Genomic DNA, 17,835 nt, shown 5'->3' with positions numbered 1-17,835 from the left:
GACATAATGGGGGGTGCTTGTAATCCCAGCTACTCGGGAGGCTGAGGTGGGAGAATCGCTTGAGCCCAGGAGGCGAAGGTTGCAGTGAGCCAAGATTGTGCCATTGCACTCCAGCCTGGGGGACAGAGCCAGAGACTAAGTCTCAAAAAAAAAAAAAAGGAAAAAAAGAAAAAACTTTTAAGTATTTCAGGTGATGACTATGTTAACTAGTTTGGTTTCGTTATTCCACATTGTATTCATAAATCATAACATCACTTTTTACCCCATAAATATATATAATTATAAGTTACCAATTTATAATTAAAAAAAGAAATCCTGGTGGAGAGACAGCACTCTTAGCTGAGCCATAAACTTTTATGTACTTATTCATTTATTTATAAACTTAATTTTTTAGAGTAGTTTTAGAGTTTTAGGTTTACAGCAACATTGAGGGGAAAGTATAAAAGATTTCCCATATACTTACTGCCCCCTCACACGCATAGCTTCCCCCATTATCAATATCCCCAAAAGTGATAACATTTGTTATAATCAATGAACCTCTGTTGACACATCATTATCACTCAAAGTTCATAGTTGACATTAGAGTTCACTCTTGGTACTGTGCATTCAATGAGTTTGGACAAATGTGTAATGACATGTATCCACTATTCTAGTGTCATACAGAATAGTTTCACTGCCCTAAAAATCTGCTGCGCTCTGCCTATTCATCCTACCTCCCACCCCTAACCTCGGGCAAACACTGATCTCTTTACTGTCTCCATAGTTTGGCCTTTTTCAGAATGTCATATAGTTGGAATCATACCCTATGTAGCCTTTTTAAATTGGCTTCCTTCACTTAGTAATATGCTTTAAAGTTTCCTCCATGTCTTTTCATGCTTGATAGCTTATGTGGACTCATTTTAATACTCATCATAAACACTGCCAACATCGCTTCCTAGAATGGAGGCTGGAGAGAACTTGAGTTCTAAAATTATCCTGGGTGTCAATGCAGCCCATAGTTTCCCAAGCAAGCTATAGACAAGACTGTGCTGACTATTAGAGGGGAATCTGTGGTCATGCTGGCTCCATTCAAAACAATGTTTGTAGAAAAGGGTCCCCTCACCCTTTCTGGATAGATGCCAGGATAATTCAAGAAGTGAGGGCCCCAGGCTGAGTATGGTAGCTCACGCCTGTAATCCCAGCACTTCGAGAGGACAACGCAGGAGGATTGCTTGAGTCCAGGAGTACTTTGAAACCAGCCTGGACAACATAGCAAGACCCTGTCTCTACAAAAAATTAAAAAATTAGATGGGCATGGTGGCATGTGCCTGTGTTCCCAACTACTTGGGAGGCTGAGATGGGAAGATCACTTGAGCCTGGGAGGTTGAGGCTGCAGTGAGCTGTGACCATGCCACCACACTCACTGTGGGCAACAGAGTGAGACCCTGACTCAAAAAAAAAAAAAAAGAAAAGATTTAAAAATTTTAAAAATAAAAAAGTGAGAACCTCACTTCCTGTGGGAGGGTGGAGGGTAGGATCAGATCAGGGTGACAGCTCAGCTCTGGACTTCTTTTTACTAACGATTGCGGCCTTCTCCTGGGGTCCCACAGGGAGCTCAAAGAGGCCCATGAAGCAGAACTCAGTGAGTTGGAGAACAACTACAAAGCAGCCTTGAAGGCGCAGAAGATGGCTGCCCAAAAGAAGCTAGGTACTGCTGGGACCTGGGAGAATGACCCTGGATGAAGGTCCAGGCAATGGCATTTCTAATAAGTTTCTAGGGTGATTTCCGGGGCACACAAAGGTTTTACCACCTTGGTGATGAGTTTGGGGTGGGGAAGGTGTGCAGAGAAGCTCACGTTTGAATTTGAAAATGTGCATATCAGAAGACTAATGATGACCCTGTTGTTTTCCTTTTATCCAGAGGAGATGGGAAAAGAATACAAGTATTTGAAGAATATGTTTCGTACGTATCAGGTGAGACACAGCTCCCTGTTGGATTAAAAGAGAAGGAAGGCTCATTCCTGGCTAACACTGGGATAAATCTAGAGCTTTTGTCCAGAAAATAATGTCCTGAGATTCCCGGCATCCTTGGACCTAAGTGGCACTAGCTGCACCCAGGGATAGGATGAACCCGATGGCTTCCATGCATGGCAAATCAGGCACCCAAATCCTGAAGAGCACTACTGCAAAATATGTTTGTGATTACAAAAGTAATAGCTTCTCATTTTTTGTAATGGAACAAAAAGAAATATGACTACCCAAAGACAACCCCTGTTAATATTTGTACTTTGTTAGAACTGCAGTTGAGATCATATTGTATGTTGTATAACATCTATTTTTTTATGTATCTTCTTTATCAAGCATATAAGAAACTTTTCCCTCCTTTATAATGACTTGATATTATCCTAATGAAATTGCCATTGGGTTCTAATATTTTACTGTTCCCCTATTATTGGGCATTTGAGTTGTTTCCAATTGCTTGCTGTAACAGATAATACCACTTTGAATATCTTTGATTCTAGAAGTAGAGTGCTTGGTCAAAAGGAATGAACTTTTAAAAAAAGTCAACCTTTAGTTTAGATTCAGGGGATACATGTACAAGTTATTGTGTGATACTGAGGTTTGGGATATGAATGATCTCATTACCCAGGTAGTGAGCATAGTACCCAATTGTTATTCAACCCTTCCCCCTCTTCCTCTCTCCCAATAGCCCCCAGTGTCTACAAGAACACATGGCATTTGGTTTTCTGTTCCTGCGTTAATTGGCTTAGGATAATAGCCTCTAGGGCCATCCATGTTTCTGTGAAGGACATGATTTTGTTCTTTTTTATGGCTGCATAGTATTCCATGGTGTATGTACCACATTTTGTTTATCCAGTCCACTGTCAGTGGGCACCTAGGTTGATTCCATGTCTTTGCTATTGTGAATTGTCTGTGATGAACATACAAGTGAAGGTGTCTTTTTGGTAGCAAAATTTATTTTCTTTTAGATATATACCCAGTAATGGGATTGCCAGGTCAAATGGTAGTTCTGTTTTATGTTCTTTGAGAATCTCCAAGCTGCTTTCCACCATGACTGAACTAATTTACATTCCTACCAATGCTGTATAAGCATTCCCTTTTTCCTCCAACCTCACCAGCATCTGTTGTTTTTTGACTTTTTAGTAATAACCATTCTAATGTGTGTGGGCTGGTATCTCATTGTGGTTTTTGATTTGCATTTCTCTGATGATTAGTGACATGAAGCATTTTTTATATTTTCTGACCACTTGTATGTCTTCTTGTTTTTTACACACTATTACATTCTATTTATGACAAGAAATATTTACATGATTGGAAAAAGTAAAAATTGGGGGACAACAAGCAGATTAGTATTTACCATGGGCTGGACTGGGATTGGGGGAGGGGTTGACTACAAAGGGACAGGAGAGAATTACTGGAGATGATGTAGTGGTAGTTCCATAACTATCCATTTGTCAAACACATTAAATGTATACTGAACAAGGGCACATTTTACTCAATTAAACTGACATTTAAAAAAGAAGTGAAAAAGAAAAAATTCCATTTAGAATGTTGAAAAACTGTAGATTTAGTTCTAGAATTCTGGGGTTCTATAATTTATTTCAAAATACAAGTTTTCAGCCCATTTTTAACTTATCAAATCTTTATTCAGAAATCCAAAGTTTATATTTAAAAATAGCTCATTTAAATTTGACCATAGGCCGGGTGCTGTGGCTCACGCCTGTAATCCCAGCACTTTGGAAGGCCAAGGCAGGCAGATCACCTGAGGTCAGGAGTTTGAGACCAGCCTGGCCAACATGGCAAAACCCTGTCTCTCTCTACTAAAAATACAAAAATTATTCAGGCATGGTGGCACACACCTGTAATCCCAGCTACTCAGGAAACTGAGGCAGGAGAATCGCTTGAACCTGGGAGGCAGAAGTTGCAGTGAGCCGAGATTGTGCCACTGCACTCTAGCCTGGGCAACAGAGCAAGACTCTGTCTCAAAGAATATATATAAATAAATAAAAAAGAAATAAATTTGACCCTAAAGCTAACACGTGCAAAAATTATATAAAAGAAAAGAAAATTGTTCCAACTTTTTTTACTTCGGGGTTTTTAAAAAAGTTTTATTTCAATAGCTTTGGGGGTACAAATGGTTTTTTTTGTTACCTGGATGAATTATATAGTGGTGAATTCTGAGACTTTAGTGCACTCATCATCTGAGTAGTGTGTATTGTACCTAATGTGTAGTTTTTTTTTTTTTTATCACAAGCCACTCTCCCACCTCCCCCTTCTGAGTCTCTAAAGTTCATTAATGAATATGCCTTTGCATATTCATGGCTTAGCTCCCACTTTTAAGTGACATCATACAGTTTTCGGTTTTCCACTCCTGTGTTACTTCGCTTAGAATAATGGCCTCCAGCTCCATCCAAGTTGCTGCAAAAGACATTTCATTCCTTTTAATGACTGAGTAGCAGTCTATGGTGTATATATGCCACATTTTCTTTATTCACTCATTAGTCAACAGGCACTTAGGTTGGTTCCACATCTTTGCAACTGTGAATTGTGCTGCTATAAACATACATGTACAAGTGTCTTTTTCATATAATGACTTATTTTCCTTTCGGTAGAGATCCAGTAGTGGGATTGCTGGATTGAATGGTAAATCTACTTTTAGCTCTTTAAGAAATCTCCATACTGTTTTCCATAAAGGTTGAACTAATTTACATTCCCATCAGCAGTATATAAGTGCTCCCTTTTCCCCACATCCACACCAAAATATATTGTTCTTTTACTTTTTAATAATGACCATTCTTGCAGGAGTAAGGTGGTATCTCATTGTGGTTTTAATTTGCATTTCCCTGACGATTAGTGATATTGAGCACTTTTTCATGTTTGTTGGCCATTTGTATATCTTCTTTTTAGAAATATCTATTCATGTCATTTGCCCACTTTTTAATGGGATTATTTGTTTTTTTCTTGCTGATTTGTTTGAATTCCTTGTAGATTTTGATTACTGGTCCTTTGTCAGATGCATAGTTTGCAAATATTTTCTCCCATTCTGTGGGTTGTCTGTTTATTGTTTCTTTTGCTGTACAGAAGCTTTTTAGTTTAATTAGGTTCTATTTATTTATTTTTGGTTTTGTTGCATTTGCTTTTGGTGTCTTAGTCATGAATTATTTGCCTAAGCCAATGACTAGAAGAGTTTTTCTAACGTCTTCTAGAATTTTTATAGCATCAGGTCATATTTAAGTCTTCGATCCATCTTGAGTTGATTTTTGTATAAGGTGAGAAATATGGATCCAGTTTCATTTTTCTACATGTGGCTTGCCCATCCTCCCAGCACCAATTATTAAATAAAGTATCATTCCCCAATTTACGTTTTTGTTTGCTTTGTCAAAGATAAGTTGGCTGTACATATTTGGCTTTATTTCTGGGTTCTCTATTCTGTTTCCTTGGCCTATGTGCCTACTTTTATACAAGTACCATGCTGTTTTGGTAACTATAGCCTTGTAGTATAATCTGAAGTCTAGTAATGTGATACCTCCAGATTTGTTCTTTTTGCTTAGTATTGCTTTGGCTATTCTGGCTCTTTTTTGGTTCCATATGAATTTTAGAATTTTTTTTCTAATTCTGTGAAAAATGATGTTGGTATTTTGATGGGAATTGCATTGGATCTGTAATGCAAGATTACTTTGGGCAGTATGGTCATTTTCACAATATTGATTCTTCCAATCCATGAGTATAGAATGCATTTCCATTTGTTTGTATAATCTATTACTTCTTTCAGCTGTGTTTTATATTTCTCCTTGTAGAGATCTTTCACCTCCTTGGTTAAGTACATTCCTAAGTATTATATTTTTTTGTAGCTGTTGTAAAAGGGTATCAGTTCTTTACTTGATTCTCAGCTTGGTCATTGTTGGTGTATAGCAGTGCTACTGATATGCGTACACTGATTTTGTAAACTGAGACTTTACTGAATTCGTTTATCAAATCTTAGAGTCTTCGGAGGAGTCTTTAGGATTTCCTAGGTATACAATTATATAATCTTCAAACAGCAATAGTTTGACTTCTTCTTTTCCAATTTGGATGCCCTTTATTTCTTTCTCCTGTCTAATTGCTCTAGCTAGGACTTCCAGAACTATGTTGAATGACAATGGTGAAAGTGGCCATCTTGTCTTGTTCCAGTTCTCAAGGGGAATGCTTTCAACTTTTTTCCATTCAGTATGACGTTGGCTGTGGGTTTGTCATATATGGCTTTTATTATTTCGAGGTAGGTCCTTTCTATGCCTAGTTTTTTAAGAGTTTTAATTATAAAGGATGCTGGATTTGATTAAATGCTTTTTCTGAATCTATTGAGGCGATCATATGTTTTTTGTTTTCAATTCTGTTTATGTGATGTATCACATTTATTGACCTGTGTGTGTTAAACCATCCCTGCATCCCTGGGACAAAATCCACTTGAATTATCTTTTTGATGTGCTATTGGGCTTGTTTAGCTAGTATTTTATTGAGGATTTTTGCATCTATGTTCAACGTCAGTGAAATTGGTCTGTAGTTTTTTTTTTTATTTGTTGTGTTCTTTCCTGGTTTGGGTATCAGGGTGATACTGGCTGCACAGAATGATTTAGGGAGGATTCCCTCTTTCTCAATCTTTCGGAATCATTTCAGTAGGATTGGTACCAATTCTTCTTTGAACATCTGGTGGAATTCAGCTGTGAATCCATCTAGTCCTGGGCTTTTTTTGTTGTTCTTGGCAATTTTTAAATTACTGATTCAATCTTGCTGCTTGTTATTCACCTGTTCAGGGTTTCTGTTTCTTCCTGATTTAATACAGGAGAGTTGTACATTTCCAGGAATTTGTCTATTTCCTCTAGGCTTTCTAGTTTGTATACAAAAAGGTGTTCATAGTAGCCTCAAGTGATGTTTTGTATTTCTGTGGTTCTGTGGGTTGTAATGTCTCCAATTTCATTTCTAATTGAGCTTATTTAGATCTTCTTTCTCTTCTTTACTTGTTTATTCTTTTCTTCTTTTCTTGGCTAATCTAGTCTATTTTATTTTTTCAAAGAACCAGCTTTTTGTTTCATTGATCTTTTTGTATTTTTTGTTTGAATTTCAGTTAGTTCTGCTCTGATCTTCGTTATTTCTTTTCTTCTTCTACCTTTGGGCTTAGTTTTTTTTGTTTCTCCTGTTCCTTGCAGTGTGACATTAAGTTGTCAGTTTGTGCTCTTTCAGACTTTTTGATGCAGGCATTTAGCACTATAAACTTTCCTAGCACTGCTTTTGCTGTATCCTAGAAGTTTTTTTAGTTTTTAGTTTTTTGAGACAGTCTCACTCTGTCAACCAGGCTGGAGTGCAGTGGCACCATCTTGGCTCACTGCAAGCTCTGCCTCCCAAGTTCAAGCAATTCTCTTGCCTCAGCCTCCCAAGTAGTTGAGACTGAGACTACAGGCGCCTGCTACCACATCCAGCTAATTTTTGTATTTTTAGTAAAGATGGGGGGGTTCAACACCATGTTGGCCAGCCTGGTCTCAAACTCCTGGCCTCAAGTGATCTACCTGTTTGGCCTCCCAAAGTGCTAGAATTACAGGCACGAGCCACCGCACCCCACCTATCCCAGAGGTTTTGATAACTTGTGTCATTATCATTCAATTCAAAAATTTTTTAAATTTCCATCTTGATTTCACTGTTTACCCCAGATATCATTCAGGAATGGATTATTTTATTTCCATGTATCTGTATAGTTTTGAGGATTCCCTTTGTAGTTGATTTTTAGTTTTATTCTTCTATGGCCTGAGAAGATACTTCATATTATTTCAATTTTTAAAAATTTATTGTGACTTGTTTGGTGACCTATCATATGGCCTATCTTAGAGACTGTTCTATGTACTGATGAGAAGAAAATACATTCTACAGTTCTTGGGTAGAATGTTCTGTAAATAGCTGTTATGTCCATTTGTTTTAACATGTCATTTAAGTCCATTATTTCTCTGTTGACTTTCTGTCTCAAAGATTTGTCTAGTGCTGTCAGTGGTATATTAAAGTATCCCACCATTACTGTGTTGCTGTCTATCTCATTTCTTAGGTCTAGTAGTAATTGTTTTATGAATCTGCAAGCTCCAGTGTTAGATGCATGTAAATTTAGGATTGTAATATCTTCTTGTTGGATTGATCCTTTTATCATTATATTGACCATCTTTGTCTTGTTTTACTGTTGTTGCTTTGAAGTTTGTTTTGTCTGATATAAGAATAGCTACTCCTGCTTGCTTTTGGTGTCCATTTGCATGGAATATCTTTTTCCACCCTTTTACCTTGAGTTTATTTGAATCCTTTCATGTTAGGTGAGTCTCTTGAAGACAGCAGATGTTTGGATTGTGATTTTTGTTATCCATTCTGCCATTCTGTATTTTTTAAGTGGCACATTTAGGCCATTTACATTCAACATGAATATTGAGATGTGAAGTACTGTTCTCTTCATCATGTTAATTGTTATGTATATAGTTTTTCTTTTTTCATTCTGTTATTGTTTTATAGACTTCATGAGTTTTAAGCTTTCAAGAGATTCTATTTTGGTGCATACTTGGCTTTTGTTTCAATGTTTAAAACTCCTTTTAGCCCACCTTTCTTTCTTTTCTTTTCTTCCTTCCTTCCTTCCTTCTTTTCTTTTTTTTTTTTGATAGAGTCTGGTTCTGTCACCCAAGCTGGAGTGCAATGGTGCAATCTTGGCTCACTGCAACCTCTGTCTCCTGGGTTCAAGAGATTCTCATGCCTCAACCTCCCGAGTAGCTGAGATTACAAGCATGCACAATCACACCTGGCTAATTTTTGTATTTTTTAGTAGAGACAGGGTTTTGTCATGTGGACAGGCTGGTAGCATTTCTCATAGTGTTGGTTTGCTAGTGACAAATTCCCTCAGCATTTGTTTATCTGAAAATGACTTTTATTTCTCCTTCAATTACAAAACCTGGTTTTACAGGATACAGAATTCTTGGCTGACAGTTTTTTCTGTTTAAAGAGATTGAAGATAAGACCCCAATACCTTCTGGCTTGTAAGGTTTCTGCTGAGAAGTCTGCTGTTATTCCGATAGGTTTTCCTTTGTAGCTTACCTGATGCTTTTGTCTTTCTGCTCTTAGAATTATTTCCTTCACATGGAGTTTAGATAGCCTGATGACTATATGCCTTGGTGAAGATCTTTTTGCAATTAATTTCCCAGGAGTTCTTTGAGCTTCTTGGATTTGGATATCTAGATGTCTGGCCACGCCAGAAAGGTTTTCCTCAATTATTCCCTCAAATAAGTTTTCCAGACTTGTTATTTTCTCTTCTCCCTCTGGAACACCAGTTATTCTTAGATTTGGCTGTTTAACATAATCCCATATTTCTTGAAGACTTTGTTCATTTCTTTTGATCCTTTTTTCTTTATTTTTGTCTGATTGGGTTAGTTTAAAAACCTTGTCTTCAAGCTCTGAAATTCTTTCTTCTACTTGTTCTAGTCTATTGTTGAAGCTTTCCACTGCATTTTGTAATTCCCTAAGTGTGTCTTTCATTTCTAGAAATTCTTATTGTTTTTTCTTGATAATATCCATCTCTCTAGAAAATTTTTCATTCATATCCTGAAATGCTTTTTAAATTTATAATTGTTTTCATCTTTCTCTGAAATCTCCTTGAGTAGCTTAATAATTGACCTTCTGAATTCTTTATCCGGTATTTTAAAGAGTTCATCCTGCTTTGGATCCATTGCTGGAGAGCTAGTGTTATCTTTTGGGGGTGTTATAGAACCCTGTTTTTTCATATTACCAGAGTTACTTTTCTGGTTCCTCCTCATTTGGGTAGATTATTTCTTCTAATTATCCTTGAATTTATGTTTGATTTGACTGTGTTTCTTTTTGTGTTTGTTTTTTAATTTCTTTTTTCCACTTAAGGATGTGACTTTAATGCTTATCATATTATGGCCTAATTTGGTTTTTGGTGCTTTCAGGGGTGAAGATTCTGTAATAGTTCCTTGGTTATAGAGAGTTTTTTTTATGTGGCTTTCTTAGATGCTGGTTGTAGTAGCAATGTGCTTGGTATATTAGCAAGATCACTGTCTCCTATGGGGCTGTAATGATAGAGGTCTCTTAAAGCTTATCTCATTCCCCCATGGCATGCCCTTTTTTATTTATGTATTTTTGTCCAGTTTTTTTTTCTTTTTTTTTTTTTTAGGCCAAGTCTCACTCTGTCACCCAGGCTGGAGTGCAGTGGCATGATCTCACTGCAATCTCCGCCTCCTGGATTCAAGGGATTCTTGTGCCTCAGCCTCCCAAGTAGCTGGAATTACAGGCGCCTGCCACCATACGCAACTAATTTTTGTATTTTTAGTAGAGACAGGGTTTCACCATATTGGCCAGGCTGGTCTCAAACCCCTGACCTCAAGTGATCCACCCTCCTCAGTCTCCCAAAGTGTTGGGATTACAGGCATGAGCCACTGCACCTGGCCTTTTCTCCAGTGTTTTATTTACTAGTTTGATGGTTCCAGCTTCAGGCCAGTGGGGGAGGTGTCCCTGGGTAGGAATCAGCTGTGGCTAAAGCAGGTGGGTAAATGCAATACCCAGTGATGGGCAGAGGTCTCAGCCTTGACAGAAGTGGCTGGAGGAGTGAGTTGCACTGAGTTCTTACCAGGGGTAAGGGTTGGAGCCACCTCAGCTTGCCTGCCAGGTTAGCAGGAAAGTTATCCCTCTCAGACACACTCCTGTTTCAGTGCTCCAGCTTTTCATCCCCAGACAGGCACCTCTTTTCATCTGCAGGAATTTTGATGTTCCAAATAGAGAAAAATTGTGACCGTCTCTCATGCAAGCCTAAACCTAGAGGGTGCCCCTCCTATGGGGATGCAGTCACCCTGATGTCTTCCAAAAAGGCTGTCTGTAGTTGCACTCACACTGAGCTCCAATGGGAGAAGCTCCAACTGTGCCTGCAGTGGTAGACAATGGGTGGGGGGCTGGTCTGTCTGTTGGGTTATTGCTGAAGACTTTTCCTGCTGAGCCCAGCAATGCAACTGTGCCTCTGCTGAAAGAAACTTCCCACCAGCAGAAAGATCTTGTTCTTAAGTCCTGCTGTCTGCATTATTTTGTCCCACAGGGTGTTCTCTTGATGCGATGCACTCCCTGTTCCTCTAGGATCGGGGGATCCCACTCCTAAGGCAACAGGGTATCTGGGTCTAGCTGCCCAGTGAAGGTACCACACTCCAGGCTGGTGCTAGGGAATATCTGCAAGGGATCCAGTGATGTGACCTCTCTTCAAGTCTCCCAACAGTGGGTAGCAGCACCAGTTCTAATGGGCATGGCAGGGTAATAGACTCCATGAGAGTCCTTGGTTATTGATAGCCTTAGTGTGTTGGCTTTCTCGAACACTGGTTTTAGTAGTAATGAACTGGTCATGTGGACAAACTCAGCACCTCCTGGTTAGCCAGAGTGGTGCAGGCAGTGGTGATAGCTGAGATTACACAGCCATCTTCTTCCTAGGTGAATTATTATTCTACCAGGAGATGCTGTAATGGACTGTGTTGGTTGGCCTCCAGCCAAGAGGTGGTGCTTGCAAAAGAGAACCAGCTGCAATAGTAGCAATAGGACTTTTGCTTGCTTTATGTTGTCCAGAGGGGTTACTCTGGTTTCTCAGGCAATGAGTGGGGCTATATAGCCCCCAAGAGTTTCTGTCCTTTTTGTTAAACTACCAGGGCAGCTGACAGGGCAAAGCAAGGTGAGGGTTGGTTCAGGTGGGTTTGCACTCTGAGTCTCCCTGTGCAGGGCAAGCAGCAGCCCCTGTGGAAGTCAGGGAATGGGAGTGGTTCTCAGGCCACTGGGTTGATGTTCCAAAAGGCAGTGTTGCTGCCTTTGTCACACAGAAGGGTTTGTGCAGAGTGGGGAGAAGCAGGTGGCTGTGAGCCCTACACAGATCCCATGCACTTGACAAGACAGATGCACTCCCACAGTGTTCCTCTGGCAGCAGCAAGCTAAGTTCCAGTTAGCCTGCACTCAGAACTTGCAACTGTCCTGAGTCATATACGTTCCCTGCAGAGATGGCAATCACAGCTTTCAGGCCAAGCCCCTCCCTGTCCACTGCAAAGCCAGGCACCCAGTTCCTGCACTGGCAGTTCCTGCACTCATGGCTGCAGCCCACTTTTCACTCTCCTCCACCCTGGCTCTGGCCAAGGGAGTTCATCCCCACCTAAGGTTATATCATGAAACCCAGTTGGAGGCTTCTTTCAACCTGCAACCACTGCCTGAACTTTTTGGCTGTCCTCCACAGGGTTCCCTGTGAGGAACAGTAAGAAATGGCTTCCCTCTGTCCATGCTGAAACCTGGGAGTGCGTGCAAGAATCTTTCTGCCACTGCTCCCACTTTTATATTCCACATCCCTCCCCAAGTCAGTTCCTGTGCTGGGTAGGGTTAGGGCCTTCTCCCATGGTCTGGACTTTCGGGATCCACAGTGGGGGTGTGTATTCCAGGAGTAATGTAGGGTGAGTCCCCCCTCTCACACTCTGGGAACTCACAGCCCTTCACCAGATTCACAGTGTAACCTGCAGCCTCCTGCTTCCTTCAAAGGGTCTGTAGATTCCTTTGGTTTTCCTGTTCAGTTTCTGCATTGCTCCTTGAAAAAAGTTCAGTGTGAATCTCTACAACTATTTTGTTTTTCCAAGTGGGAGAAGTATACTAGCAATGCCTCTAATCTGCCATTTTGGAAAAACACAAACAAATTTCTTCTTCTTTTGAGAAGTGTCTGTTCATGTCTTTTGCCCACTTTTTAACGGGGTTGTTTTTTGCTTGTTCAATTGTTTAAGTTACTTATAGATACTGGATATTAGACATTTGTCAGATGCATAGTTTATGAATATTTTCTCTTTTTTTTGTAGGTTGCCTGTTTACTTCGTTGATGGGTTTTTTGCTGTGCAGAAGCTCTTTAGTTTAATTAGGTCCCACTTGTCAATTTTTGTTTTTGTTGCAGTTGCTTTTGAGGACTTAGTCATAAATTCTTTCCCAAGGCCAATGTTCAGAATGGTGTTTCTTAGGTTTTCTTCTAGGATTCTTAGAGTTTGAGGTCTTATATTTAAATCTTTAAGGCATCTTGGGTTGATTTTTGTATATGGTGAAAGGTAGGGGTCCAGTTTTATTTTTCTGCATATGGCTAGCCAGCTATCCCAGCATCATTTATTGAATAGGGAACTCTTTCCCCACCACTTGTTTTTGTCTACTTTGTTGAAGATCTGATGGATGTAGGTGTGCAGCTTTATTTCTGGGTTTGCTATTCCTTTCCATTGGTCTATGTGTCTGTTTTTGTATCAGTACCAAGCTGTTTTGGTTACTGTAGCCTTATTTTTTTTTTTTTATTTCTACAGGTTATTAGGGACAGGAGGTGTTTGGTTACACGAGTGAGTACTTTAGTGGTGATTTGTGAGATTTTGGTGCACCCATCACCCGAGCAGTATACACTGCACTCAATTTGTAGTCTTTTGTCCCTCACCCCCTTCCTACTCTTTCCCCCTGAGTCCCCAAAATCCATTCTGTTATTCTTATGCCTTTGCATCCTCATAGCTTAGCTTCCCCTTATGAGTGAGAACATAAGATGTTTGGTTTTCCATTCCTGAGTTACTTCACTTAGAATAAGTCTCCAATCTCATCCAAGTTGTGTTGATGCCATTAATTCATTACTTTTTGTGACTGAGTAGTATTCTATCATATATATATGGAATTTCTGAATCAAATGGTAGTTCTACTTTTAGTTCTTTAAAGAATCTCTATGCTGTTTTCCATAGCGGTTGTATGGGTAGTTTACATTCCCACCAGCAGTGTAGAAGTGTTCTCTGTTCACCACATCCATGCCAACATGTATTTTTTTTTTTTTTTTATTATGGCCATTCTTGTAGGAGTAAGGTGGTATCTCATTGTGGTTTTGATTTGCATTTCCCTGATCATTAGTGATGTTGAGCACTTTTTCACATGTTTGTTGGCCATTTGTATATCTTCTTTTGAGAATTGTCTATTCATGTCCTTAGCCCACTTTTTGATAGGTTATTTGTTTTTTCTTGCTAATTTGTTTTAGTTCATTGGAGATTCTGGATATTAGTCCTTTGTCAGATGTATAGATTGTGAAGATTTTCTCCCACTCTGTGGGTTGTCTGTTTGCCCTGATGACTGTTCTTTTTGCCATGCAAAAGCTCTTAAGTTTAATTAAGTCCCAGCCATTTATCTTTGTTTTTATGACATTTGCTTTTGTGTTCTTGGTAATGAAATCCTTGCCTAAGCCAATGTTTAGAAGGGTTTTTCTGATGTTATCTTCTAGAATTTTTATATTTTCAGGTCTTAGATTTAAGTCCTTGATCCATCTTGAGTTGATTTTTGTGTGAGATGAGAGATGAGGATCCAGTTTCATTCTCCTACATGTGGCTAGCCAATTATCCCAGCACCATTTGCTGAATAAGATGTCCTTTCCCCACTTTATATTTGTGTTTGCTTAGTCAAAGATCAGTTGGCTGTAAGTATTTGGGTTTATTTCTGAGTTCACTATTCTGTTCCATTGGTCTATGTGCCTATATTTATACCAGTACCATGCTGTTTTGGTGACTATGGCCATATAATATAGTTTGAAATCAGGTAATGTGATGCCTCCCGATTTGTTGGTTTTTTTGTTTTTTGATTTTTTGTTTGTTTGTTTTGCTTTGTTTTGTTTTGCTTAGTCTTGCTTTGGCTATGTGGGCTCTTTTTTGGTTCCATATGAATTTTAGGATTTTTTTTTCTAGTTCTGTGAAAAACGATGGTGGTATTTTGATGGGAATTGCGTTAAATTTGTAGATTGCTTTTGTCAGTATGATCTTTTTCACAATATTGATTCTACCCATCAATGAGCATGGGATGTGTTTCCATTTGTTTGTGTCATCTATGATTTCTTTAGCAGTGTTTTATAGTTTTCCTTGTACAGGTCTTACACCTCCTTGGTTAGGTATAGTCCTAAAAATTTTATTTTTCTTTTGCAGCTATTGTAAAAGAGGTTGAGTTCTTGATTTGATTTTCACCTTTGTCACTGTCAGTGTATAGCAGAGCTACTGATTTGTGCACATTAATTTTGTATCTGGAAACTCTACTGAATTCTTTTATCAGTTCTAGGAGCTTTTTGGAGGAATCTTCAGGGTTTTGTAGGTATACAATTATGTCATCAGCAAACAGCTGATTTGGGTGCCTTTGACTTCCTCTTTACTGATTTGGGTGCCTTTATTTCTGTCTCTTGTCTGATTGCTCTGGCTAGGACTTCCAGTACTATGTTGAAGAGGAGTGGTGAGAGTGGGCATCCTTGTCATGTTCCAGTCCTCAGTGGGAATGCTTCCAACTTTTCCCCATTCAGTATGATTTTGGCTGTGGGTTTGTCATAGATGGCTTTTATTACATTGAGGTAGACCCTTGTATGCCAATTTTGCTGAGAGTTTTAATCATAAAGCATGCTGGATTTTGTTAAATGCTTTTTCTGCATCTATTGAAATGATCATGTGATTTTTATTTTTAATTCTTTTATTTTGTGTATCACATTTATTGACTTGAGTATGTTAAGCCTATATCCCTGGTATGAAACCCACTTGATTATGGTGGATTATCTTTTTGATATATTGTTGGATTCAGTTAGCCAGTATTTTGTTAAGGATTTTTGCATCTGTTCATCAAGGATATTGGTCTGTAGTTTTCTTTTTTGATTATGTCTTTTCCTGTTTTTAGTATTAGGGTGATACTGGCTTCATACAACGATTTAGGGAGGATTCCCTCTATATCTCGTGGAATAGTGTTAATAGGATTGGTATCAATCCTTCTTTGAATGTCTGGTAGAGTTCTGCTGTGAATCCATCTAGTCCTGGACTTTTTTGTGTTGGTAATTTTTTTATTATCATTTCAATCTCACTGCTTGTTATTGGTCTGTTCAGGGTATCTAATTCTTCCTGATTTAAGCTAGGAGGGTTGTATCTTTCCAGGAATTTACCCATCTCCTCTAGGTTTTCTAGTTTATGTACATAAAGGTGTTCACAGTAGCCTTGAATGATCTCTTGTATTTCTGTGGTGTCAGTTGTAATATCTCCCTTTTCATTTCTAATTAAGCTTATTTGGATTTTCTCTCTTCTTGGTTAATCTTGCTAATGATCTATCAATTTTATTTGTCTTTTCAAAGAACCAGCTTTTTGTTTCATTTATCTTTTGTATTTTTTGTTTGTTTGTTTGATTTCATTCAGTTCTGCTCTGATCTTGGTTATTTCCTTTCTTCTGCTGGGTTTGTGTTTGGTTTGTTCTTGTTTCTCTAGTTCCTTGAGGTGTGACCTTAGATTGTCTGTTTTTGCTCTTTCAGACTTTTTTATATAAGTGTTTAGGGCTTTTAGCTTTCCGCTTTACACTGCCTTTGCTGTATCGCAGAGGTTTTGATAGGTTTTATGTCACTGTTGTCATTCAGTTTGAAGAATTTTTTTAAAATTTCCATCTTGATTTCATTGTTGACCCAATGATCATTCAGGAGCAGGTTATTTAATTTCCATGTATTTGTATGGTTTTGAACATTCCTTTTGGAGTTGATTTCCAGTTTTATTCCACTGTGGTCTGAGAGAATGCTTGATATAATTTCAATTTTAAATTTATTGAGGCTTGTTTTGTGGCCTATCATATGGTCTATCTTGGAGAAAGTTCCATGTGCTGTTGAATAAATGTATATTCTGGGGTTGTTGGATAGAATGTTCTGTAAATATCTCTTAAGTCCATTTGTTCCAGGGTATATTTTAAATCCATTGTTTCTTTGTTAACTTTCTGTCTTCTTGACCTGTCTAGTGCCATCAGTGGAGTAATGAAGTCCGCCACTATCATTGTGTTGCTGTCTATCTCGTTTTTTAGGTCTAGGAGTAATTGTTTTGTAAATTTGGGAATTCCAGTGTTAGGCGCATATATATTTAGGATCGTGATATTTTCCTGTTGGAGAAGGCCTTTTGCCATTATATAATGTCCCTCTTTGTCTTTTTTAACTGCCGTTGCTTTAAAGTTTGTCTTGTCTGATATAAGAATAGCTACTCCTGCTCGCTTTTGGTGTCCATTTGCATGGAATGTCTTTTTCCACCCCTTTACCTTAAGTTTATGAGTTCTTATGTGTTAGGTGAGTCTCCTAAAGGCAGCAGACAGTTGATTGGTGAATTCTTACCCATTCAGCAATTCTGTATCTTTTAAGTAGAGCATTTAGTCCATTTATATTCAACGTTAGTATTGAGATATGAGGTACCATTCCATTCATTGCGCTATTTGTTGCCTGTATGCCTTGGGTTTTTTTTGTTTGTTTTTGTTTTTGCTTTTTTTTGTATTATAGGTCCTGTGAGATTTATGCTTTAAAGACGTTCTGTTTTGATGTGTTTCCAGGATTTGTTTCAAGACTTAGAGCTCCTTTTAGCAGTTTTTGTAGTGCTGCCTTGGTAATGGCAAGTTCTTTTAGCATTTGTTTGTCTGAAAAAGGCTGTATCTTTCCCTCATTTATGAAGCTTAGTTTTGCTGGATACAAAATTCTTGGCTGATAATTGTTTTGTTTAAGGAGGCTGAAGATAGGGCCCCAATCCTTTCTTGCTTGTAAGGTTTCTGCTGAGAAATCTGCTGTTAGTCTGATAGGTTTTCCTTTACAGGTTACCTGGTGCTTTTGCCTCACAGCACTTAAGATTCTTTCCTTCATCCTAACTTTAGATAACCTGATGACAATGTGCCTAGGCTGTGATCTTTTTGTGATAAATTTCTCAGGTGTTCTTTGAGCTTCTTGTATTTGGATATCTAGGTCTCTAGCAAGGGTGGGGAAGTTTCCCTTGATTATTGCCCAAATGTGTTTCC

At 38.6% G+C, this 17,835-nt stretch overlaps 1 protein-coding gene across 1 annotated transcript in view; it reads left to right on the top strand.

Annotated features, from left to right (window-relative positions):
- Window positions 1-17,835, top strand: part of FLACC1 (flagellum associated containing coiled-coil domains 1) — a 77,440-nt gene that overhangs the window by 31,662 nt on the left and 27,943 nt on the right. The window contains exons 8-9 of the mRNA XM_055290221.2: window positions 1,590-1,687; window positions 1,901-1,953. Coding sequence (XP_055146196.1) covers window positions 1,590-1,687; window positions 1,901-1,953 — 151 coding nt within the window. The remainder of the gene's footprint in view (window positions 1-1,589; window positions 1,688-1,900; window positions 1,954-17,835) is intronic.

Source organism: Symphalangus syndactylus, chromosome 8 (assembly GCF_028878055.3).
Source record: "Symphalangus syndactylus isolate Jambi chromosome 8, NHGRI_mSymSyn1-v2.1_pri, whole genome shotgun sequence".
Taxonomy (NCBI): domain Eukaryota; kingdom Metazoa; phylum Chordata; class Mammalia; order Primates; family Hylobatidae; genus Symphalangus; species Symphalangus syndactylus.
The sequence above is the reverse complement of the archived record's forward strand: the minus strand, read 5'-3'. Positions and strand labels throughout refer to the sequence as shown.